Source organism: Drosophila eugracilis, unplaced genomic scaffold (assembly GCF_018153835.1).
Source record: "Drosophila eugracilis isolate 14026-0451.02 unplaced genomic scaffold, ASM1815383v1 contig_1765, whole genome shotgun sequence".
Taxonomy (NCBI): Eukaryota; Metazoa; Arthropoda; class Insecta; order Diptera; family Drosophilidae; genus Drosophila; species Drosophila eugracilis.
In genome coordinates, this window is record NW_024572605.1 from 555,357 (window position 1) to 580,726 (window position 25,370).

Consider the following 25,370-nt stretch of genomic DNA (forward strand, 5'->3'; position numbering starts at 1 on the left):
CAGCTGCTGGTGTTTAGCTCAAGTGCACTTTGGGTTTTTCCCTTTCTGGCCTCAGAAGTTGACATTCCTGCTGCCGAGGAGGCTCTGACGGATTTCAATTGCCCCCGGCACTTGGCAAAAGTTTTGAATAATATTTCGCTTGCACAACTAATCAAGGCATTAATTCCTCGGGCATTTAGGGGTTAACTGGGCCGGCCCAGGGCCCTGTCACACATCCATCAGAGATTGTCGCCCGGGCGAGCTGTCATGGGTCAAGTGGCCGGAGAGCTCCTCCGTGGACCTCAAAGGCCCCCGTCCCTGCAGCTGACATCATTGTGTGGGCCCGAGTCCATTTTCATTGTCTAAGCATTTAGGACCTCGGCTTATTAGACATTGTGGCCCACCCCTCGGCCCCTCCGGAGCTCGCAACCTCGCCACCTCACAACCTGCACAAAGGACCGCAGCCACAAAGGACATCCCCGGCTATCTGCACAGGGCACAGATGTGTAGTTGTAGGCGTGTGCCATTAGCCATAATGCATACTCCATTATGCCGGCATTGTTTGAGTTTTTGCGCCCTGTTCTGCTTTCTTTGGGCGTGTGCAATGTCCTAGAGGGCGGAGGGCAGGGATTGTGGATGCACGGGAAAAAAGGGTACCCTTTGAAGGCTGGTTAGGTTGCATTTCTTTCTCTTTTTCATCTCTCAACTGATATTATAAAATTGTCTTTTGAGTGGCGAAACGGCCTTACGCCGAGAGTAGAAAGTCCCAAGTCATCTGGCTGTCACTCAGATTCAGATTCAGTTTCAGTTTCAGCTTCAGTTTTGGGGTCACAGCAAAGTTAATGACAAGTTGCATAAGAACTCTTGCCCCGCCACACACACACAGAGGGATGCAGACAGCTGCCGAGTGTCCTGCACACATGAATGTTTCAGCATCTAGCCAGGAGTCCTTGGCCATCGGACATCGGCCATTGGAATTCCTGTTGCAATTTCACTGAGCCCTCCTTCCTCGGCAGATATGAATATTTCATGTCGCCCCACTCCAGACCGACTGCATGCCCTACATGCAACCGAAACTGGTAAGACAATCATGGCCAATGGATTTTAACACTTTCGAGTCAGGAAATATTAAGGAATGTCTGCCGGAAGTCCTGTTGTGTGTTCGAAGGGCTTTCAAAATTCATGGAAAGGCGAGGCCTGAGTGTTTAGCGAGAAGTCCATCTTCGGAATAGGCGCAGATGAATTAATAATCCGTTTTAGAGGCACTTCAACGGAAAACGTTGCTCATTATGAAGTTGGCAATCGAGCAGAAATTGGAAAGTTTTCAGAGTTGCCCAACTGGGCAGGGGCAGGGGATGCAGGACTTCCGCCCCCGGGCAGGAACTGTAATTTCTTATTTTGCCTGCTGCGAATTGAAGAATTTATCTTTATTTTTTACCCCAGTACATGCCCCCCTTTCGAGCCCCAGCCGCATTGTTGTGCATTGGGCCGCAGCTGGTCTGCCATTAAATCAACAATGGCCGCCCGTACACGTGCTCGTCCTTCCCGACGGGTACGTGTGTGTGCACGTCCTGTGTGTCGGTGTGTCTGTGTGCCTGTGTGTGTGCCTGGCTGTATTAGTTTCCCCTTTGTATGATTTTTCATTTGAGTTAAGACCTCCCCGCCTCGAGCCCCACGGCCTGGGCATATTTGTGCGTATTGCAAGTGAAATTCTCTGCTGCTTATTGTTATTGCCCCGGGAACATGGAAAACGATTGAGAGGCGGGGTGGGGAAGTGGAGGGGCTGGGGGCTGTGGGGAAGGGCACACAGGACATTCAGAACACAGGGCCCGGCGCACAGGACACGCAGCAATTGAGAGTTGTTGATTGTTGCATATTACTCACAGCCCGAAAGTTCAAAGGGTCATCGTCATCGCAGCGGGCGAGTCGATTCCGATTCCGACTCTGAATTTGTTCTCAGCTCGGAAGCAAGCCAGAAAAAATGAAGGGGAGTTTCCGGTGCATGCTCCTGGGAATAATGCTCGCATTGTTCAGCCGACGAGTAGTCGGATTACTCGGACTTAAGCCGATGCTTAAAATTTAACTAGCGAGCTTACAGCAGCGGAAACGTTTGACCTTTTCGATTGGATAGTTTTCGGTTGTGACCAGGAATGCCTTGCCATTAATGCTAACTCAAAATTACGAACTATTAATACTTCCTCCTACACTAACTTCCAGCCTAGCATAGGCAAGTGTCTTCAGGCCCAAGCCCGATCCCCTTAAATTGGATAATATCGAGCTTACTGTCGGCAGTCCATAAGCATCTCCTCGGAAGGTGCAGTAAGGGGTGGGAGCCAGCAATCGGGATAAAGTAATTTTTCCTGCCAGGCTCATAAATATTCATGCTATAACCGGAAAACGATTAAATCGCAGGAGGTTTTAAGCTCCTGCTGCAGCTCCAACTTCGGAGAGCTCTGGCTCCGACTCCGGCTCCGGCTCTGGGTACTTCAATATTGATAGTAAATGCCGTAAAGTGTTCTACGGAAAAGCTGCAGCCACGCGTTCTCCCTTCCCGCCCACTTTCCCGCTGTTGCTGCGCTGCCTTGAGTTTTATGCAAGCATGTGGAAAATTCCAACGAAGTGCGGTCATTTTAATAACAAAAAACATCAGCTCTTTATGCACTCAATGCTCCTGTTTTTTCGCTGTTCGCTGTTCGCTGCCCGCTGCTGGCTGCTTTGGCTTCTATTTACTTTTTGTTTTTCCTTTTTGTTTTTTTGCCTTTTATGACTTTCGCTGTTGTTGTTAGCCGAGCAAAACTTTTCCAATATACCAGTGTGCTTTTTGTTTTTCCTGCTGCATATTGTTGCTGCTCCCCGACGGGCTGCTTTGCCCCGCGTGTGTGTGGCTGGGGGGCTGTGGGCGGTCGGGGTACGTTTTAGGTGTGTTTGTGCGGCTATCACAGTCGGGTGGTTTAATTTTTAAATCACACAAGACGGTTAATTGATGGAGGCGGAAGTGGTGTTAGGAATTGGATGTTCCAATAAATATGAAGGAACTTGCAGTGCAGAGGATGAGGACAGGACTTTCCTTCTTTAACATGAGCTTCCCTTGGGCTATGCAGAGCTTTATCTACTATCACCCTGCAAGATTATATGTCATCTAAAATCTAGACTGCAAATCTCTGGCCAAGTGTTTTCTTCAATTGTCGGTCTTAAATCTCGGTTTAGGGCTCTTAAAAACATCGTTTTCTAGATCTTAAAGTTTTATTCTTCTGAAGCTAGTGCCTTCTTTATGTCGTTTTGCCATGACATGTCTTGTAAGTCACAAAAGGAGGACCAACATTTCATCGCTGTCCTTGGCTTCAAGTTTTTCTTTCTTACTGCCTTACTGATTCAATAATCCTTATAATATTTTCCCCAAATATTAAACTTAATAATCAAATCACACCTTTCCCTTGCAGGGTCAGTGCTCGGCTGGTACACTGCCCATGGCCTGGGTCGATGAGGGACCCGGGCCCCCAACCTGCCCGCGATCCTGCGCCGAGCAGCAGCAACAGAAGCCAGCGGCCTCCAAGGCGAAGCGGAGCGCCTCCAGTAACAATAAAGTCAAGTATTTCGTAAACTATAAGACAGCCCAAATGCGTTTGCGCCGCGGCGGGGACTACGCGATGGACGCCACCGAGAGCAATCCCCCGGCCAGCGAGCGGCCTGCGAGCACCACCGACGACCAGGACCTGGACGTGTCCTCCACCACCGAGGAGGCGGTGCCGGAGCCCACGCTGTCCTACAGCCATCTGCATGCCCAGGAGCCGGTCCTAATCCACCAGCAGGATCCGCGGGAGCACGAGCAGGAGGAGCAACAACAGTGCCTTGAATATCTGGGCGATTCCGCCGAGTCGAGTCCGCAGCACCTGTGCGGGCTCCAGTCACCTGGCCACCTGCTGGAGCGGCTGAGGGCCCTGCGGCTGCGCAACTGCTGCGAGAGGAGCGTCTTCAGCGCCCTGCACACGCTGGCCCTGAACGCCAGTCTCTCCGACCGCAAGGAGTGTGTGCGCGTCCTCAGCGACCTGCTGGACGTGGACGGACTGGCCAACAGGATCACCTGCGAGCTGGCCGAGATCCTGTTCCGGTTCGACTGCCGGCAGGTCTACTCGCTGATCAATCAGTGCGACGACTGCAAGGTGAGTTTAGTTAGGAACTTTGTAGTAAAGAAGCCGGGAAGGTTTTGACCTCAAACTCCTTGGCCTCCTTTGGCCAACTAATCCCCTATCTTCCCACTCCCCCCATCCGCCCTTTAACCCAATTAAGCCCGAACCTCATTCGCTTTCCACTTTGGCCAGCCCGAAACTCTTCCGCACCGCGTGACATTTTTAGCTGCTCATTAATTATTAAAGTTGAGCTGCGAAAAAGGGAAAAACTGAAAACAAAACCCAACCCAAAGGCCCTAAAACAGCTATTTAACACTGCTCGAAAATGGGGAGTACTTGCTATTATAAACCTATGATACTTCGGACATATCTTGAAGGTTGCAGTTACTTTAAGATTCGTTAGGACATGTTTGAGCGTTAAGTTTTGAAGATAAGCTCAAATTCAGTTGCTTTTTCTTCAGTGTCCAGGGACCAAAGTTAAGCTTTTAAGGTCTGTAAGTTTATCTATTTATCAGGGGTTCCCCCAGATTACACTCCCCCAGTGAGCAGCTCCACAGGCAGAGCAGATGTCAAAAATAGTAAGCCCTAATCCGCCAAGAACAAAGCCTGGCCAGCATTTTAGATTTTGGCCCTTGGATTGGCCCTTCTCTCAGTGCAGGACTCATTGAGGGCTCATGCCGCTTTTGGCCCATAACCGAGCCAGGACTCTTGTCCAAGGATTCATATTTCAGAGTCGTAATTATGGGGCAGCAGGGCATGGCAGGGCAGGGACGAGAGCGTCGAAAGAGACGCGGACGCAGGAGTCCACGTTGCGGTTAATTTGTGGCACTTAAGCTCGGCTGCAGTTGGTCGGTACATAACAACACCAGATTTCGGTTGCATATTTGATGTCTGTTCCATATAATTGGTAATTATTCGTCGAGTGCCGGCCAGAGATTCCTTTCCTTAACCTGAAAACCTGAAATGGCTGAAGGGGCGAAGGAAAAGCTGGCTGAAACAATGACTACGCTAATGAGGGTCTCTGTGGGTAAAGGAAAACCTTTTGAATACTGCGGAATCTCTGAGAGAGCAGTGGCGAATGGAGGCAGTAAAAAAACAGAAATGTGAATTGCGCTGATTAACAAAACTTGAGGCAAATGCTAAGCAGACGGCAACAAAACAACAACAACGGCAACTCGGGCCAAAAATACACAAGATGTGAGTGGGAATGCGAATGGGGAAGGGGGTTGGGGGATGGGGGTTGGGGCTTGGGAGCGGAATCAGGTGGGTACAGGTGGGGGCTGGTGCTAGGGGCAGACATATGTACACACACAAATTTAAATTTAAATTACGCATACGCCTGGTGGCACACATTTAATGCGCTGTGCAGCCGCAGAGGCAACAACAACAAGGGCTTTAAACTAACCGAAGGAAAGGGACTGTAAGGGGATAGAGAGGGGAACGAGAAAGGGCTGCGGAGAAAGGGGAGAAGAGAATCAGAGCAGAGAATCACCAGCAGCAGCCTTAACATGATTTCTAGTTCGAAAATTCGGCTCTCTATCTGGAAATCAGTGAGCAATGAGCTGGTGAGAGATTTCCAGGACCTCTTCCTCTCTATCTGCGATGTCAGCAGGCCATTCTCTCTCTGGCAGGCCTCTCTCTCGCTCCCTCTTTCAGCTTCCCTGACTTGGGGACTCTGCAAACTTTTTCGCAGTTTATATAAGTTTCAACAGGCCAATGTTTTGCTGATAGATTCCACAAAAATGAACGAATGCTACGATTCCCATTAAACTATCTTAGTAATTCGCCAATCTAATCAGCCTCTGGGGCCAATCACATTAGTTTTAGGCTACAACTTCAATTTGTCCAAGTCTGACAAATGGTCCGACAGGAGCCAACGGAACTTCCAACAGAAGTATTTGAATTTTCCACTGCGCGCGCTGCTGCTGTCCTCTCTCTCTTGTTGGCCATTCAGCAGAAGGTTCCTTGGCTTTTCTTTTCCAAGTGCCAGCCTCGTCCACACGGCCAGATTCCAGCACAAAACACGTTTTTGCACATGGCCCGAAAGAGGTTTGGTCCTGGCCCAGCCAGTACTGGCCTACTGGCATAACCGTATCCTTATCGCCGCTATCACCCATGGTCCAGTCAACCGATTTCAATGTTTAATTTTCGGTCGAATGCCGCTTGCATATTTATTTATGATTACTCACCTTGTCCCACCGCAGGCTCGTCTAATTAGTCGCAAAAAGCTTGACATTGCGGGCAACCGCAAAGGGAAAACCCATCGGCCGGAACCGAGCCCCAAGGCAACGTTCTGTGTCCTTAGTTGCGGTTTGGAAAACAGCTTTGGGTGCAGCGCACCCCATCCTTGGGCCCACTTGAGAGCCGAGAAGTCGTTGATGGCCCCATCATTGCGGCAATTCGATTATTTTTCTCATATTTGTGGAAATCATAATCGTTTTTGGGGCAGCACTTCAAGGGAACAATATTATTTCAATGGGGAGACAATGAACTTACGAGGCCGACCCTCAATTAAAGTGTTCTTAAGGAAGAAGAAGGCTTCCCCTATTGTTAATTTACCCAGTTTATGCAGAAATGCTGATAAATCACAAATCAGAGGCTGTAATTGAAGGCTGGAAAAGACTAGCAAATATTTGCCACTTTGCTTAAAACTCAATTAAGTCCTCAGCGAGTGAATGACAAATAGTCGAGCATAACACATGCATATTTATGAGATAACTTTGTTATGCTCAGAGCCACAGCCACCCAATGACCTCGAGAGCCAGCAAAAGTGAAACTTAAAACTTCACCTGGGAACAATGGGCCAGAGTTCAAGCCGGCTGCTGATTCCGATTAATTTAATCAATTGTTCTTTGGCTTTGTGTGTGTTTTCCAAATTGGCTTGCCAGCTCGAGCGAAGTCCCTTATCGGTATTTGCTGTCATCATGGCTTGCTGCTGCTTGGCCATAATCTATTTCCATCGGAGATTTCGATTTGATGTGCAGGATTTTCCTCATTTTCCTCATTTTCCCCGCCACTGCCACTTTTGTTTCATACACTCGGTGGCAGTGTGCGATTTGCATTTTACATATAGACACATATCACATAACCTTACGTCATCGAGGGAGCGCCAAGGGGAGCTTATGGCTGCCTGGTGTTTATTGGCTGCGAGGAGCCTTTCGCCTTTGTCGGCGAAAGAAATTGTCAAAAGCGGAAGTAGCGTAATTTCATAAATGATTGATTACAAACACTTTACACGCATTCTCACTTATGTACGCCAATCACACACAGCCGCCCACACACATGGATATCCTCCGAAGGATAGCGCTCCCTCTCTCTCCTCCTCTTTCTAATATTTGCTTAGGTGTTTGGGCCATAAACGATTTGTTGCTGTTGTCGCCTGGCGACAGCTGACAACTCTGAGCTGTATTACACTACAGCCGCGTTTTGTTTGGTCCGCTTTGGACTTCTTTATGCCCCCTCCCTCTGCGTCCTGCCCCTTCCCCCTGCCCCTTTGCGGCTGGACACATGTGTGCGACGACAGCCAGGAGAAAAACTTTCTGCGTTCCAATAATCTTTTCCCCCTCCATTCTGCCCGCACCCTCGGTATTTGTTTCTACCTTTTTTTGCATTGGCATTTGGCTTGGCTTGGCCCTCGTCCTCCTGGTCCTTCTGGTCCTTCTGGTTATCCGCGTGCTGTTTCGCCTCCTTCGCAGCTTGCCACTTTGTGCAATCTAGCAATTTATCGGGTTCTGCGTGGGCGCCGCATCTTCCAGATTATAATCCTGCCAAGGGTGAAAGTGGAAATGGAAGTGGAAGCAGCTGGCCCAAGACTCCAGATTGATAGATTTCACTTTGCGGTGCACGGTGGATTAAAGAAAAAGTTGATTTAGCCGAGATTCCTCGGCAAGCTGGCATCTGAGAGCTGGATGCTATAAATATCCTGGAAGTAGGCGAGAAAGTTATATAAAAATCGGTGTGCAGGATTTTTGGAGTTCTTTCTATCTAAGGGATATTGGTTTCGTTGTTCTAACAACATAATATTTTGAATTATCGTCTTCCCTTCTGGTGATAGAATAAGTTTTAACATTAAACTTAATTGCGGGAGCAACGTAGCCAGGAACTAGCAAATATGGTCTTGAAAATGGCTCCAATCGATACCGATGTGGGTTTCTCCGCTCACCCGGCAAACGGCATTTGGGTCACAATCCCCCTCATCGCCAACCCCATAAGAAACTTTCTCCCCTGATTAGCCTCAGAACCCCCTCGAAAGCAGGAGCAACTTTCTCTTTTGGCCCTCAGAAATATTGCGTATACGCTGTGTAGGCAGAGTTCTGGAAAAAGTTTCGGTTAAAGGCCCTCCTTGGCAAATGAATGGCGCAATGCAGCGCAAAATTGGCCAATTCGAGTAGAAAGCAGAAGCGCTAATGTGACCAAAGGAAGGGACGATGGCAGGGACAGGGGCAGGGGCAGGAGCAGGGACAGGGGAGAGGCATCAAGCAGCGGCAAACGATTAATCAATAAAACGAAGCCTGATGAGCAGGACACAGACAGGCGGACCGCAGGACAGACAAAAGGGTAGCAAGGGCAGCAGCTGCTCCTTGTGCTCCTTGCGCTTCTCGGGTCTTCAGGGTCCCTCCCCGCCTGCCCCGGCCGAGCTGCTCCCACGTTGACTGACAAGTCTTTGTGCAAACAGACGCACAATCCCACTCACAAACACACTCGCAAATAGGGACAGCACACACAGAGACCAGCTCGTTGCTGACACAATATGAAAAATGTTTTTTTTCCCCATTTCCAGGGGATGTGGCGACTGGGGGCGGGGCATGTTCGTAATCCACAATCGACAAAGATAAATCGCTTTTAGTGTGCTCCACAGCATTTATTTAAATTTACGCTCGCTCTCTGTTTCTCTCTCTGTTTCTGTTTCTGTTTCTGTCTCGCCCGCACTGTCTGTCACCTCGCTCTTTCTAGTCAGCTGCACTGCGAGAAAATGTGAGAGTTCAGATCCCGATGGATCCGTCTGATCCAAATGAAATTCAAGTTTTAAGAAAGATTTAAGCTTTTTCTTTTCCCCTTTAAACTGTAAACGTTTTCCCCGTAAAACTCACTAATCAGTACTGAATAACACCTCTTAGGGACTATAAGACCTTAGGCCTATATATTTCATTCAGTTTTTCTCTGTGCAGTCGGGAAAAGCTGAAAATTGAACCCGAAAACGAGACTAGAGCTGAGGCTAACAAAGGCCAATGAATTATTTGCGGTTTTCGCTGCACGCTGACGTCATAGATACGCGTCTACGACAACTTAAGCCACTCTGCAATACACTCCACTCAGCGCCCACTCGCAGGACACCAGTTCAGGACACAGGGCTCAGGGCTCTGGATAGCCCACTCCCCCGGCGACTGGTAGCAGGCATTAGCGTCATTCATACTTTGGGCCAGCTTCTTCTTGTTGTTCTTCTTCTTGGCGCTCAGCATGTGAGCCGCCTCCCAAAATTATGCCACACCCATCGTCCACGAGGTGCGTGTGAGTGTGTGCGTGTGTAATGGGAGCTAGTGTGCCTGTGTGGGAGAGAGTGTTTAACTGCCTGTAATGAGCTGCCAATGACTCAGCCTCGGCCGAGGCTTAATGAGCAAATTAGTCGGCCAGGAATGGTTTTGTGTTCGAGTCTATCTATCCGAAATGGATAACTGGCCAGGACTTAGGTGTGATAAGTCTTAGGTAATCAAATAATATACACTTTAGTGCCTATACCCCAAGTGATATGTGAAAAGTCTTAAAAAAGCTGGTATTATGAAACTTCAAACAGACTTAAACAGGCGTCCCAAGCTAACAATTTAGCATTGGCAGACATTAAGTAGCTTGACGTTTTATTCATTTTAAAGCTTTTTCCATAGGATTCATATTATATATGCCACATTCTGCTGCTTATTTACATATGTGTGCTTTATTGTCCGACAAGGTTCGATGGGAATTTCCGCGTCTTATTTTTAATTAAACTTTCAATTCATATGTGCCGTCAGTTAAGCGGCTTTCAAGGAATTGCGCATGCTGCATATCTGAAATATGGAGCATACCCAGCATGACTGAATGTCTTTTTAGCCCATTGGCATGGCTGCATTCTTCTCGGGAAAATGTTGCAGACGTGGCTTACACACCCATCACTCTGGCACCCTCTCGCCCTCAGCCTCACACTCATTCTGCGAAATCGACTTCGGCCAACACATTGAGCTCGGCTTGTGCATTATTTACTTGTGTGTGCCACTGGCATCCATATCCATTGTATTTGAATTGTCAAATCAGTGGCAGCAGTGGAGGGAGCGGGGAGGGGCATTCAGACGTTCAGACGGTGGCACAATGGCCGACGATAGGAAGTGCATAGACAAACAGGCGGGGCATCCTTCGGGCTTGTATCAGCGCCCTCAACGGCTGACTGACTCAACCGGACGGAAGCTGCAAAATAAACTAAGCATTGCATTTACGGCAAAATAAAACGGGCTGAAAGCACAGCTCCAGGGCGAGGCTGAGGCGGATGCACAGCGAGAATACTCGTTGAGTTGAATATTCTCATTGCCTACTTCTAGGCTGCCTTAATAAATGCTCGGCCTTAATAAATGCTCACCATAGAACTTTTCACTTACATCTGTTTTAATAATGGGTTTTGTTATTTTTTGATATAAAAAGTAACCAGCTATCATTTCTAAAAGCACCTTTCCCTTTTTCCAAGTGGATTAAAACAAATCTGGGGGCAAAGTGATGCCTAAGCTTGGTAATTAGTTAAGCGCGTTCTAGCCAAAGAATCCATCTTGCCAGGACATCCGATCTAATTAAGTGCTAACTAATGTGTTTGTCCATACTCCGGTGGACAACTCCACTGGCCCGTTGAGAGGGGCCCACAATGCTAATTAGAGAGCCTGGCCAAACGGAATCCCCCGCCATGCCCCTTTAAATGTGTACATTATCTGTTTGAATACACTCGCAGCTACTCGTACTAGTGTGTGTTTGCTTTAATGTTTATGCATGTATGCAGTGCTGGGTACATAAATTCCAACACTTGTCGGCCAACATATCCGTCATAAACATTTCACATCAGCCACAACGTAAATTTCACTTAAATATGCAAATTTCTTTTCCCCTCCGCAACCCACACTCAGCCACAAGCACAGAAAGACCGAAAGACCGAAAGGGGTGGACGAGGGTTTGAGGTTGACATTTCAACTGTTTCGCGTTTGACAAAAAATGATTCAAAAAGCGAGTGAGTGAGCTTGGGGCTCAAAGCAAACACGTTAATTGAAAAATTTACCCACATTCCAGCTATGAAAATGAAAATGAAAATGAAAATGTATATGCAAGAATGTATATTTACAATAGCGGCTGTTGTGTTGTTGGCCAGTTATGACAGGCAATTAAATTTCGACTAGGGCAGCATTTTGTTGCCCAATTAGCCGAGTCTGCCAGCGATTTATAAGCGCCAAGGAGGAGGAGCCCTTCGGGTTGACAACAGCAGACCATCAGACCATCAGACCAACGGGCCAACAGACAATTATGGAAAGGCGGCAAATGAATGCGGACAGCAGCTGAAGCCGAACAAATGTGCCAAAAAATGTTCATGATAATTTGGCCAGACACCCTTTTAAACACTCATCCGCCCCGTTGGCCGGCGACCACCGCACCTCCTAGCACCGTTAAAGCGCCAACAGCTCTGGCATTTTGTTATGGGATTTTGCGGTTTTAAATTTTGTATTTGTCGGATGCAGCACGTAGATGGCAGGGAAATGGAATGGTGCTCCTCTGATGGGGCAAGGAGAGATGGGAGATGGGAGATGGGCATGGGGACACCAAGAGCACCAAGAGTACCCGAGCTTTATGCGCTGCACTCTGTAGGTAACACGTGACCGTGTGGCAAACAAAACAAACGAAGCAATGAACCAGGCAACGAAAGGGAAACAGAAACCAGTAACACAGAAAGAAAGTGCTGACGAAGGGCTGCTGCAGGGGGTGTGGCCGGGAGGGGTACATAATGGCCCTTGCCAGGCGTTTGTTCGCTGGTTGCAAGCTGGTTGCAAAAACCTCTCCGCAAGACACACTCGCCGAATGGATGGAAAATAAAAGTTTATCCTTGGACCAGCGGCAGAGGCATTACTTAAGCGCAGTGCACGCTGTGTGCTCTGCTTATTGCCATAGCCAATGCGACAACACGTGCCACAGTGCCACAGATCCACAGTCTCGCAGCTCCACCATTCCACCATTCCACCATTGGTCAAGTGCGTTGGCGTGGGCGAGGAGCCACTGTGGCCAGGCCACTTTGAGCTGGTTAACAAAATAAGCAAACGCGCGCACGAACACTCGGCAAGGGTGGTGCAGCGGGTTTTCACTGCTCTATTGTAGTCATAGCCGAGTGCGATATCCTGCCAAGTTTGGTCTTAATGCCGCACTATATTTCTGCTGAAATGTGTACCAGTTTAGTGTCGCTATCTCTGGGAAACTTCTGGCAATTCCGAATTAGCAAGTTTGCTATTAACCACATATTCTTTATCCTTGGCCAACTGGTTCGGTATTAACTAGTACAGATGGTGGCACTGCGGTATTTATTGCAAATGGCTCGGCTCTCAATTTGTCAATCAGATGGAACATTACTCTGTATACCCTTAATGGAACAGAGGCTTCCAGTTGCACTCATAAATTGGCTCCGAACTGTTATCTCGGCTATTCGACATAATTGAAGTATTTACTCTGCAGAAACAATAACCAAGAATTTCGAATTTGCATTTAATGGCTGTAGAAATCGTGGTTGATTGTTATTTATGGAGTGAATATTAATAAATGTGTTTTAAATTTTGCCCACATAAAAACTGTGTGCGTGAGTGTGTGAGCGAGCCACACCAGCACAGGCAAGAAGCCCTGCCAAAACACACACTCGCACCGTTTCGTGAGCCATTATGCAAATTGGCAACAACATGGCAGTGGAAATCGGAATGGGGCCCGAACCAGTGCGAGCCGAAAGCCAAGAGCCGAAAGAGCCGTAAAGAGAAGGCTGTAATGCCCCGCTCTTACTACTCATAAATCTACTGCAATGGTACAAATCAAATCATAACTTATTTGCATACATACGAGCCCGGCCTAGCAGCTCCGCTGCCCTCGCACGGGTATGTGTGAAGGTCCCCGATCTGTACGTACGTACAGTACTGTGCCAGTATGTGCGCCATATCAATTACATTACATGGTCCTGGTGGCCAGGCATTTGTGTGCTGCGCAAATCTTTGCCAAATTCAGTCACGTTTCCATAACACACTGACCAGGACCTCGACCACAACAGCCAGTCAGCCAGTCAGCTAGCTATTCAGTCAGCCAGCCAGCCAGGACCCACAATCCATATGAAAGTGTATTAAATTCATGCTGAAGTTGGGGTTTTCGCCCGCACTACACACACTCTGGAGCGGAGGAAGGAGTGCGCTTAGAAAGCCATAAAATATTTATGTCTCAGCCAGTTTGCGAATGAATTTGAAGGCCAATGCAGGAGCATAAACTTTGATACACTCAACCGGGCCAATCGAACTGTGGATTGACTTGGGGCGAGTGGTGGGGAATCGATAACGCAAACAATATGCAAGGGCAAACAAAGTTGTTCCCATTTCGCTGGTCGTCGCAAAGAGGTTTCTTTCGCTCGACACTTTTTGTTTTTTCAATGGCCATAATTGAGCTCTATTGACCAACCGAAATAACAAGTTTGCTTTATTCGAAACAAAAATAATGAAACCGACAAGCCAACACGTTCCGATGCTCAGGCGGGGAAAACTATTTTGTTTTCCTTAAGCTGAAATAACAACAGTATACTGTGAGCTATTTTTTGAGTAAAAAAAAGTCAATCGGAGTTCTTTCTTAACTCTGAACAACATCATTAACCGATGTTTGCTTATTTTAAGTTTGGGCTGAGAGATCGATAAGCAAATCAGCCAGCCTCTCAGCCAAGCCAGCCTTAATAAAAACTCAGATCATTTCGGCCATGTTGTTTGGGTTGCGCCCTGTGGTTTATTTATATATTTATTATTTTTTTATTACTCATGTGCCTGGCAATGTTTGCGTTATTTCTTTGGTTCAACGGCTTATGAAATTATGATAGTAAAACCCGACTACGGCAATGGCAATGGCAACGGCAGTGGCAATAGCAACGGCAGCCATTTGAAAACTCGTAAATCAACCCACACGCAATGTCTGCTCCGTTTGGCAAATATAAAGAGAACTTTCTTGCCTTCTTTCAGCTTTTGAAAAGACGAACAGAAATTCAATTATTTGCCATATGAAACGGTCATTGACTGACTGATGGTCAGTGGCAAAGGTTGCTCTCTCCTTTGTTGTCGCTTTTCTATGGCCCCTGTGACCCTTGCCCCTTGCCCCTGCTCCTGCCCCTGTCCCTACCCGACGGCCCTTAACCCTTAGGTTAGCCATTAATGTTTACGAGGGAGCGAAGAAGTTGCAATATTTTTCGGGGCGACCATAAACGTTATTCTCATTGATATGGCCGGCTGTAAAACCGGCAAACGCTGGCCAAACGCACTCGGCAAATATATGAAATTAGAATTTCATCGCCTAATCTGAATTTCCAATTAAGCCCTGCTCATCGGATCCGCACACAACTGCGGCTCATTATCGCATATTGGGTTTGCAAAATTTTAAGCCGCAATTCCGATCCCTCTGCGCCACATCCTCCGTGCCCACTTCCATCCGGCCAATCTGGGTGACAGGAAGCGAAGGACGAGGCGCGAAGGTCACACATCGATGGGCAGGCATAACTCCGGCTTATTTACTGCCCGCATGTGTGTCCTGCGTCCTGTGCTCTGTATCCTGCGCCCTGCCCCTTCTCCCACCCCCTTTTCGCTGCAGGCTGCACGCCCATGTTCATGCTGATGCTGATGCTGATGGTGTCATGTCGGCGTAATGGCCGAAAAGGACGAAAATCGGGATTTTGCGTGCGGAATGACTTTTGCGCCCCGCATTTAAATGAAGGCAAGCTTAAATGGATTCCGTCGAGCTGCCGGGGATGAGTTTAAATCCACTTCTTCAGCTCGGATTGATTTTTGCAGCTCCTCCGCGTGACAGCTGTGGCCCCGGCTGAGGCCCCATCCCGCTGCACAGGCTCCGGCTCCAATTAACTTTGCACCTGCACCCTCTAATTGAGTTCGCCTTTTGAGACTTTTTATTTTGGCGTCGGAATTCATTTAGTGCAGAGTGCAGGCGCATGCGAGACGGCATACGTGGGACAGCAGGTGGGACAGGACCGGCTCAAGTTATCCTCCACGTGCCGCACGGCTCCGCTGCAAGACTGGTTTCGCGGCGAGGAACACTACACGGCGGTGTCCTATTAATGGGAAATACTTTTTTGTAATTAAATAATAATCTAGCGCGGCGGGGGGGAGATGAGATGACGACCTGCCTACGCAGGCCAAAAGACCCCAAAGTTGCCTTGGCAACAGCAGCCCTCATATCTTAATGAAAGTGCATGTCGGTGTACAGAGGGAACTAAGTCCTTGGCATAGAGATAGCAATTAAATATGATATCTCCTGAAACAAAACATTAAGCATGCTCGAATCTTTTCATTGGGAAAACTTAAAATCATCTCCTTCTAAAACTCAAACCGCGACCATTAGTTCTTCGGCAGTTATTCTCCCAGTGTAGACATTCGTGGGGATATTTATTTGAGTGCGAGTATTTGTGGTTTAATGTCAGACACTCGCTGAGTTTATGGGGTCGTTGTCTTTCATGGCCGAAACAAAATGAGTGCTGTTCTTGATGAACTACTCACCACTATTTCGGCCATTTCGGGTGTTCGGGGAGAACTGACTGCTCGGATGATTGAGTCCCTGCGCCGATTTAGCAGAAATAAGTTCTTTTTTGGGGCTTTAAAGTCGTCTGGCCACCTCTGATAATGCCACATGCTGTTGCGGTGGGATAATTTTAGATTTTTCTGGCCGCAAACACCATCGCCCGCAGTGACAGCGGCGGCAAACACAAACAATTAGCCTTGCCAGCTGCAGTCGGCCGCAGGGCAGCAGTGCGTATACGTGATTTATGAATGCGGTGCACGCTTTTGCGGTTATCATGGTAGGTAATATCCGAGCCAAGGCGCATTACGGCCCAAATGAGGGGCGGAGAGGTTAATTCAATTAGTGCTGCGCTGTGTTTGCAGTCGGCCTTTGCCCAGCAGTGCTTTGTTCTACGCCCATGAACACGAGTACGAACACGCACTCGAAATTCGATAATTGATTTAGACAATCAATGCACTTAGCTGCACCTTAACTCGGGGCAATCAGGAATCTGGATAAATATTGAGCAGATTTTCTGCTCCTTTGCCTGCCCACCGGTGACCAGTATAAGGGTGTGTGTACTCGAGGATGCATAAACAAAAATTCAATGACTTTTGTTCCTCCCCTCGGAGGGGAGATCTGTAGAGCTATGAAAGCTGAAATTCCACTGGCGTCCTTGCAGGCAAATGTAATGGCAGTGCAGACACATTGATAGCCACAGAAATGTTGGCAAATAGCAAAAATTCACCTGAACCGAATTTCTCTGCAGGCCTGCGAAGAGTTGTTTGTTTGGTATTTGCCTTTGACCAATAGTTATGGGCGACGGGCGAAGGGCAGGCGGGCGGGAAATTCCGAAAAACTACTGCAATAGTTCTGACAGAATAGAAAATCACAACAAGAGCCCCGGCAACAAACAGCAAAAATCAACAGCAGCAAAGAATAAGCAAAAATATTTTTCCTACCTTCCAACAAATTGGCTGCCAAATGAAAAGCTGTCGGAAAATGGAGCTGGGGGAAAGTGGATGGGCAGATAGATGGCCGGATTCAAAATTAATATGTGGAGTGTGTATTCCATGGCAAAGGCAGCCATTCGAAGCTGAATTCCACAGGAATTTCCATAACTGTTTATGCAAACGTAGAGTATAAATACAGAGCTTTGTGAGCACTTTTATGCGAGTTTCGGATTGATTCAGCAGATTCCTATTACGAATATATACGCAATGTGCTCATCGCCATTCATCCGGAACTCTGGCATTCGAATACTGTTAAAGGATCAGCGGAATGAAAAAGGAAACTATTTAAAATTATTTTGGCTGAACAGTGAAAGAATCATAGGGCTGAAATTTCACTAATTTCCCTAGAAGTCAAAGTTAAAACTCGACTTAAAATGGACCAAAGGTAAAGATCTTACCCTTTTTGTGCGGCTAACGACCTATGCTATGAACCCCAATCACTTTTTGGCAGATTTCGAAGAATCCATTTTTGTGTCAATTTTCACTTTTTTGGTAAGGGGTTACATCATCCATTTTTTGCTAAAAAATTTACATCTCAAGGTGTGAATACAGTTATGTTGGAAATTTAATTACAAACTGATTGATATATGACTTTCCCTATTCCGACCATTTTTGACAATGTTATGGGCAAAATACTGGTTTATTTGACGATAAATCAGAATATTTCCCATACTTGGTTTATATTATAAACTTTATAGCCTATAAAATAGTCAAAAGAGGACGTACAACGAAAGGAACGATTGTTTTGTGCAGCTAAAGACCAAAACTGATCATTTGTGTCCTTGTCTGGTGGATTTGGGAAAGTTAATTTTTTGGTCGATTTTTGCATTTTCGATAAGGGGTACCATCATCAAATTTTGCGAAAAATTCATAAAATTTGACATTTTTAGGTGGGGACACAGAATTATTATAAATTAAGTTCCGATCTCAACGAGATATGACATTCCACATTCCGACCAGTATTCGCTGAGTTATGATCAATATACTGACTTTTGGGAAGAGGTTAGGGCAAATCGCATTTCGCATTTTCGGAAAGGGGTTACATCATAAATTTTTGCGAAAAATTCATCAAATTTGACATTTTTAGGTGGGGACACAGATTTTTTAGAAATTAAATTCCGATCTCAACGAGATATGACATTCCACATTCCGACCATAATTGATTAAGTTATGATTAAAATTCTTTCTTAAGTCTTTTGACGAAAAGTGAGGACAAAACCAGCTCAACCAACAACTTTTCGTGTAAGTATTTTACCCACAACATGGCTAATAATGGACCCAGAGTAAAGATATTCCCCATTTCGAAAAGCCAACAAGCAATATGAACCATGAATTTCTGGACAGGGGATGTTTGATGGGATTTCCAGGAAAGACTGGAGGGGAGACTGACAAGAATACTAATAAGCCATCAGATGGATACAGAGTCAAGTCCACCCCTTAAGTTGGGATATTACGTAGATGAGATATTATATAGATGCACTGGCAGACTATTGAGCCCTAATTGAGTCGTAACTCAATAATTTCAATTAAACTTTCACAACACAGAGCGAACCCATTTCGATCGAAATAATTTAAATGTGGCCCAGGGACCTGCATAATTGATGAGCCTTTTCAATTGCTTGTTTTGCAGGAAGCATATCGTCGCTGGGTCTGCAGCACACTAGTGCCATATTTCGCCGAGCCAAAGGACGTGTCGCCGAAGCCGAAGGACGATGGACAGGCAGGGCAGGGCAAGAGCAAGCGCTCGTCGAGAAGTGCAGCTGGCACGGAGGCGATGGCTATGGCGGTGGCGACGGCTTCTGCTACGGCGACGGCGGAACGGGCGGACGGAATCAAGCATAAATCTCTGAAATTAATCAGCAATAACAATAAATCAAATAACGGCAATAACATGAACGAGCGTCAGATTAATCAGAAGCATGACAAGAGCTCGAATGCGAACGCGAACTCGAACTCGAACTCGAGAGCCAACAAGGACATTGACCGCAGCGTGGAGGAGGCGATTGGCCGGGACCTGGCTCAGACATTCTACGATGTTGTTGGCCTGTCTAGGGCCCGGCATGGCGGAGAGGAGGTTCTGCCAGACGGCGAGCCACAGCCAGGACCGAACTCCGAGGTCGAAATGGATGCGGATAGGAATAGAGACAGCGACAGGAACAGGGAAACGGAGACGGAGACGGAGACGGATACGGATACGGAGGCTGAGGCCGAACAACAATCCAATAATTTCATATCGACTGCCAATAATTCGGATCCCAGAGCCACGGATCCAGTGATATCAAAACTACAGAAGAGGTGAGTTTGTTAGAGTTAATCAGGCGATTTAGGGTTGAGTCTTACTAACTTATTAATATATGTTTTGCCCCACTAGATCAACACGCAAGACAGAGTTCCGTAAGCGCCGCCGTATCCGGCCGTGCTTGAGCGTCTGCCAAACCGTGGAACAAAAGTGCCCCTACCTGCTGCCCGCCGATCGCGCCCCTGCGCTGCCCACCCAATATGCCGGCGAGCCGACATTCCTCTGCCTAGGTGAGTGTTTACCAGGGGGCACCCCGACTGCATAAGCATCAGCTTTCATACTCCACTCCCCGCCAGATCAAAACATACCCGAGACAGGGGCGCAGCTGGAGAAGTCGAGCTACGGCCCCAACGACTGCTGCTACAGCTACTGCAATGGACCGGCGTCAGGAATCTGCACCGTTTGTCAGGACTTCAGCCAGCCCCGGACAGAGGAGGACGATCCTCCAGGCAACTCCACCCGCCGTGTGCACAACATCACCCTCTCGCTGAGCTCACATCCGGGAGAGCACGCCCGGGCCAAGAGCGTGGCTCTGGCCTTGAGGAACGTCAGCCAGACAGGGAGCGACCCAGATGCCGTTGAAACGCTGCTCGAACGCCTGCCGTACTACGCCCGCCACGACGGGATCTTCTACTACGACGAGGAGGGCGAGATGCCGCAGGCATCGCTCTCCGGCGATTGTGCCGTAGTGCCCGCCGCGACCACTCGCTGCACCATTCCGTACTATGCCTCCGGAACGGAGGCGGTGGCCAAACCACCCACGCAGCTGCTGGTCTGGCTGAGTGCCCTGCTCGGCCTGCTCAGCAGCTGTGGAGCGGCCCGGCAACGGTGGAGCTGCCAGTGGAGCAGCAGATGTGGCGGGCACCGGGGTCGCAGTCGCCAGGCGGTCACCTGCGAGGCCAACTGCCACGAGCAGGAGCTGGCGAAGAGCAGGGCCAGTGGCCAACGGACGCCACCAGTCCGCAAGGAAAGGCCAGCCCACGATGGAGAGGTGCCCTCTAGAGTCTGGCTGTGGTCCAGATCCTGGCATACTTACAAGCTGACCTGCAGCAAAGTTCGATACTTTAGTAGTCGGAGTAAGTTCAAAGGCGAGTCCAGGTCAAGCCGTTCGGCTAGCTTTAAGGACTGCCGGTCGCCGAGAGCCGGCATCCAGTGGAGCCGGGGGGCGGGATGCATTAGGACTAGGAACTATCGCTACTTCTACTACTACAACTACAACATCAACGATTGGTGGCGGAGATGGTGGCGCTGCCTGAGCAGCGGCGCCTTATAGTGCCTGCGGACAGTACGCGGCCAGTGGCAGGACATGACGACTCCCTCGACTCCTCTAGAGGAGAAGCGATACGAAGTACTAATAATAGCTAAATGGGAAATCGAAAATCGAAAATCGGAAATCAGAAATCAGAATCGATGCATAGGCGTAGTAGTAGAGGGGGCGGTGGCCAGAGAGAGCGTGGAGACACGCAGTAGTACAGAATCCACGGAATACGAATTAAACGAAACGGAAAACAGAAACCACTTAAATATTTATGGTCCTCTTTCAAACGAAATAAAATCAAGCATGAATTAATTATAAATCTCTATTGAAACAAAACCAAAATAGCATATTTTATTACAACTAGACAAGAATATGAATATTTAATTAAACAAAAAGCAACTGCCACAAGAATAGGTTTTTTAGATAAACGATAACGGAAGTATAAAGAAACATTAACAAAACGCATACAACTAACGTGTAAAAGGGTAAGGGATACCGACGGAAAACTTAAATAGTTATTAATTTAATTACTGGCGAACACAAATACGAACTTTAGGTTAGCGATAAACAAAAACAAAAGAGACGAAAACAAAATCCAAATTTACTAGACTAAAAATTTGAAACGGCAGAAGCGATTAGGGGAAGGCGGAGGAAACCCCAGGTCAGGATGGGAATGCCGTAGGAAATTAAGAGGCGATTTCAGTGGGGAAATCGGAAATAAGAAATCGGAAATCGAAGTATAGGCCGCGTATCAACCACCTTTCAAAGAAAAAGAAAACGTGAACTTTACTTAACTAGTTTAAACCAATACATATTCGCATATGTATGTGAAGTACTATATAGTCGAGGTGGGAGCGATTAATTAACAATTAAAACAATTACGGGAACGGAAGGAAAGCCAAAAGAAGCCGCTAAAGTGTCTAAAACGTCTTTATTTAGTTAAACGTAAAAGAAAACTAAGAGGAAACGTAAACATTTGTATAATCCAAGGAAACCAAAAGAGCCAAAATGAAAAGGGGACGAGTATGCAAAGCGCACAGTAAAAACGTATCTTTAAGATCCATCGACCGACATGGCGAAGGGGATTCGGATTCGGATTCGGATTCAGCATATAGAACATGTATGTGCGCATATATGTACGATAGATATAGTCAAGGAAGTGCAGTGCGAGAGGCGTGGTCAGAACAAGAACAACAATATACCTACTATATAAATACTAACATGAATAATAATACTTTTTGTAATAAAGTGAACTCTATGTAGCGTATATATATATTAATTATATATATGAAATATATATATTTATATAATATATATTGTCTTAACAACTTATCGTACATAACTTGCAGCAAAAATGAAAATGAAAATGAACATGAAAATGAAAATGAACATGAAAATGAGAACTATGAGAAAAACCAAAAGAAACCAAACCAAAACGGAGAAAACAAAACAAGTATATTATTAAGAAATATTGAAATAATTAGTCGTATTTGGTATTAACTAATTAACTATTAAAGTAAGAACTAAACAATTTGGGAGAACCCTCTGATAGAGCACACTCGCCCACACTCTCACAGATATAGAAGCCACCTTCTTTGAGCACTCCTAAAGGTTCAGTTACGGTTAGTTTCCATCACCTATTCACCTCCTATCCACCAGCCTCACTCCATCCAATCTCACCTCTCTGATTCCACACTTCCATATTTGTTCGATCCTTTTCTCTGAGGTCTCTTATCGAACGGTGAATAACCCACTGCAGGCAGTGTCGGAGTTACCAGGACTTAAGTCTATTAGGAATGCTTTTCCGTTGGTAGATCGGAACGTTTCCAACACGAATTTCCACAACAAATTTGCATTAAAAGAAACTGACGAAATTACTTTAGGAGGAGATAGCGGAGATAGCAGAGAGAGCAGAGAAAGCAGGATACGGATTTTGTTAGATGTTGTAGTAGTAACGTTAGCGGTATAACGAGCAGGAGCAGCAGCAGCAGCCTTCATTACGAACCCTCCATTTCTCTCTGGTTAGCCCCCATATCAATAAATCTTTGTAAATACAGATTACGTATGAGCAATTCGCCCCGACTCCATCTTCACAGTCCTCTCAACTATCAACTATCAACTATCACCTCTCCCCTCTCACCTATGATCTATTACCGATCCATCTACTTACTGATTCCACTTCTCGCTCTTATGATTCCCCAAAGTTTCCCCTCTTTGTTGTGGGAAACTCCTTCCATGGACATACCAAGTGTATGAGTTAGTGTGGCCAGGCTTTTCACTGGTCTCGGCTCGTCAGCGGGATAACTGTACATTGGGGCGAATGCATAACCTTTTCTAAGCAAAACAAGGAGCGTGAAAGCAGGAGAAAGGCGGGGCAGAACGACACCGTTATCAGACATTTCAATGGCGGGAAGGAACAGGAAACGGTAGCGGTAAAGGTAGCGCTAACGGTAACGGAAACGGTAACGGAAACGCAAAAGAAACAGAAACAGAAACAGAAACAAAGCAGCAAAGGAACAGAGCAGAGCAGAGTCAGCCGCTGGCACAAATTGCGCGCATATAGAATGCAAATTGTTATGAATTATTGTGTACTTTTGTAAAACTTTTTGATATATATAATATAGTTAACATGAATAGATGCCTAAATAATAATAAATTAAATGTTAATTTATTTAAATGTAAACAATAAATAGAGAAGGACACTGGAGTAGGCTCGCGGACGCGGACACGGGTGCGGATGCGGCTGCGGAGGAGGGCAGAGGGCATGGGCATTCCGATGCACGTCCAAGTCCAAATCCAAGTTCAAATCCAAATCCAAGTCTGATCCCGGGCATTAGCGTATGTACGAAATAAATTTTAGGCACCGGAGAACGAGGATCTTAACGGCCCCTCCGGCGGGGACAGTTCGTCCCGGGAGGAGGCGATTCCCTTGTGCATAGCGAAACTAGTTGAATTGTGTACGTAACGTGGGTTAAATCATAGCACCAGATCCAATCCATCGACTTTGCATGGGCGTGGGCATGGGCACAGACAGCGCATCAGCTCCATCTCATGCGATCCACACACACAATCGATTCAAATTCAAATCCAAATCCGAATCAATAACCAATTAGCACGAATTATACAATAATTTTTGTAATTGATTAGCCGCTGCCACACAAACAAAAACCAAAACAAAATCGAAAAACTAAAAACCAAAAACCAAAAAAACATAAAAAACTCCGCTGCAGCGTACGCTAGCAATTATTTTTTACAAAAACCAAAAAAAAAACTATTTAAAATATGTAAAAAAAGGAATTTTTAAAAACCGAAACAAAATTGGAAACACGAAATTCTTTTTAGGCCAAATGAAATTACATAATTGTGTGCCAGGACAAAGTGACAAAATATAAAAGCAAAGGAAGCGTTAAAATGTGTTGTATTTGATATCATGCGAGCATGCACGGAAAACCGAACAACGGCGAATAAAGAAAAACCAATTAATATAACGAAATTCATAGCGTCAAGTCAAGTTTAATTTAATTAAATGAAAACATAGACTAATTTAATGGAAGCCACACAGCTAGCAAGCAAAGCAAGAAGTCTCCGTAAATTGAGTACTCTAACCATAGTATTTCCCGAATGAAAAGTTTGCATAATGAAAAACCGAAAACTGAAAACCGAAATCGAAACCAACAATGACAAGCCCCTCCCCAGAACAGTAATTTAGAGAACTCTGATAAAGAAACGTAAAATCTAAATCTAAATCCCACTTGAGACAGCTAAAAACTTTAAAAACTAAACTGAAATCTTCTGTACTTGTTATTAAAAGAAAATACAAAGCGTAAGGATAAAGAGAACATAGAGAAATCAACAAATTATAAAAAAAAACGAAGAAAACCCAAAAATAGAACACGAAAAACGAAATTTCATAGTCCTTAAGCTAAACTCTAAAACGAAATGAAAGTAATTCCCCCAGCCAAACTATCTAAAGTAATTAAAGTAATGAAAACGATTTCCGAAGCGGACGAGGAGGAAAATAGTAATACTATCTAATAATAATGGCAACTGGCATAATTATGGTAATTGTAAAATAATTAAACAATGACGTAAACGTAATACCAAACGGAAAAAATCGAAAATAATAAAAAATAAATTGTTGTTATTGAATGTATTTGTATAGAAAATTATTATGATTATGACGATGAATAATAAATGATTACAAAAATAATAATTATTGTTCAAACCGAAAAAGCAAACAAAAAAACAAAACAAATATATATATATACGAGAAACCGTCTTTGACTTCCTACTGGGCTGGAGTTTCCATCCATCAGGGTGCATCCCGGATCCCGGGTCACAGGCCCGCCGCCAACACGTGTCGATTCCCCCGGGTTTCACTCTGCAAAAAGCGGATTAATGGTCGCGGAAAACCCCAGCACACGAAATAATTAGGCTCTCCCCAGGGAAATGGAGAGGAACATGTAGAGTACGCATGGAAATGGATTGATGCAGGAAAGGCTTAATCAGGAACAGAGTTGACTAAGGTCAAACCCCAATAAAGTCTCGGGCTCCATTCAATTAAACACCATCGCCATAGTTATAGGTTTTTTATGGAAATATAACTATGCATATCAGGGGAGCCCTGCGTGAAAATCTTGATTTCCCCGAAGCAGCTAACCGGCAAAGTGGCGGCAATCAAGTCGGGAAAACAGCGACGGTGGCAAATGGCATGTTCTGAAATCTCACACGCACTTGCGTTTAAAGTGCTCGTGGCTTGGGCTTCTGGGCTCGTCGGGGGGTACGACGACAATGTATTATATAACCTGGCCAACTTGTGTAACTTTCACTTTCGAGCCCGCTTTCGAGCAGGTGCTTAGCGGTAGTAACGGCGGCAACATCATCGGCAGCCGCAACAGCAAACACTCTAA

General features: G+C 46.2%; 1 protein-coding gene across 1 annotated transcript in view; it reads left to right on the top strand.

The window, feature by feature from the left end:
- Positions 1–20,589, top strand: part of LOC108107321 — a 29,502-nt gene extending 8,913 nt beyond the window's left edge. The window contains exons 2-5 of the mRNA XM_017214799.2: positions 3,420–4,139; positions 18,534–19,198; positions 19,275–19,432; positions 19,499–20,589. Coding sequence (XP_017070288.2) covers positions 3,420–4,139; positions 18,534–19,198; positions 19,275–19,432; positions 19,499–20,475 — 2,520 coding nt within the window. The 3' untranslated portion in view covers positions 20,476–20,589. The remainder of the gene's footprint in view (positions 1–3,419; positions 4,140–18,533; positions 19,199–19,274; positions 19,433–19,498) is intronic.
- The last annotated feature ends 4,781 nt before the right edge of the window (positions 20,590–25,370 follow it).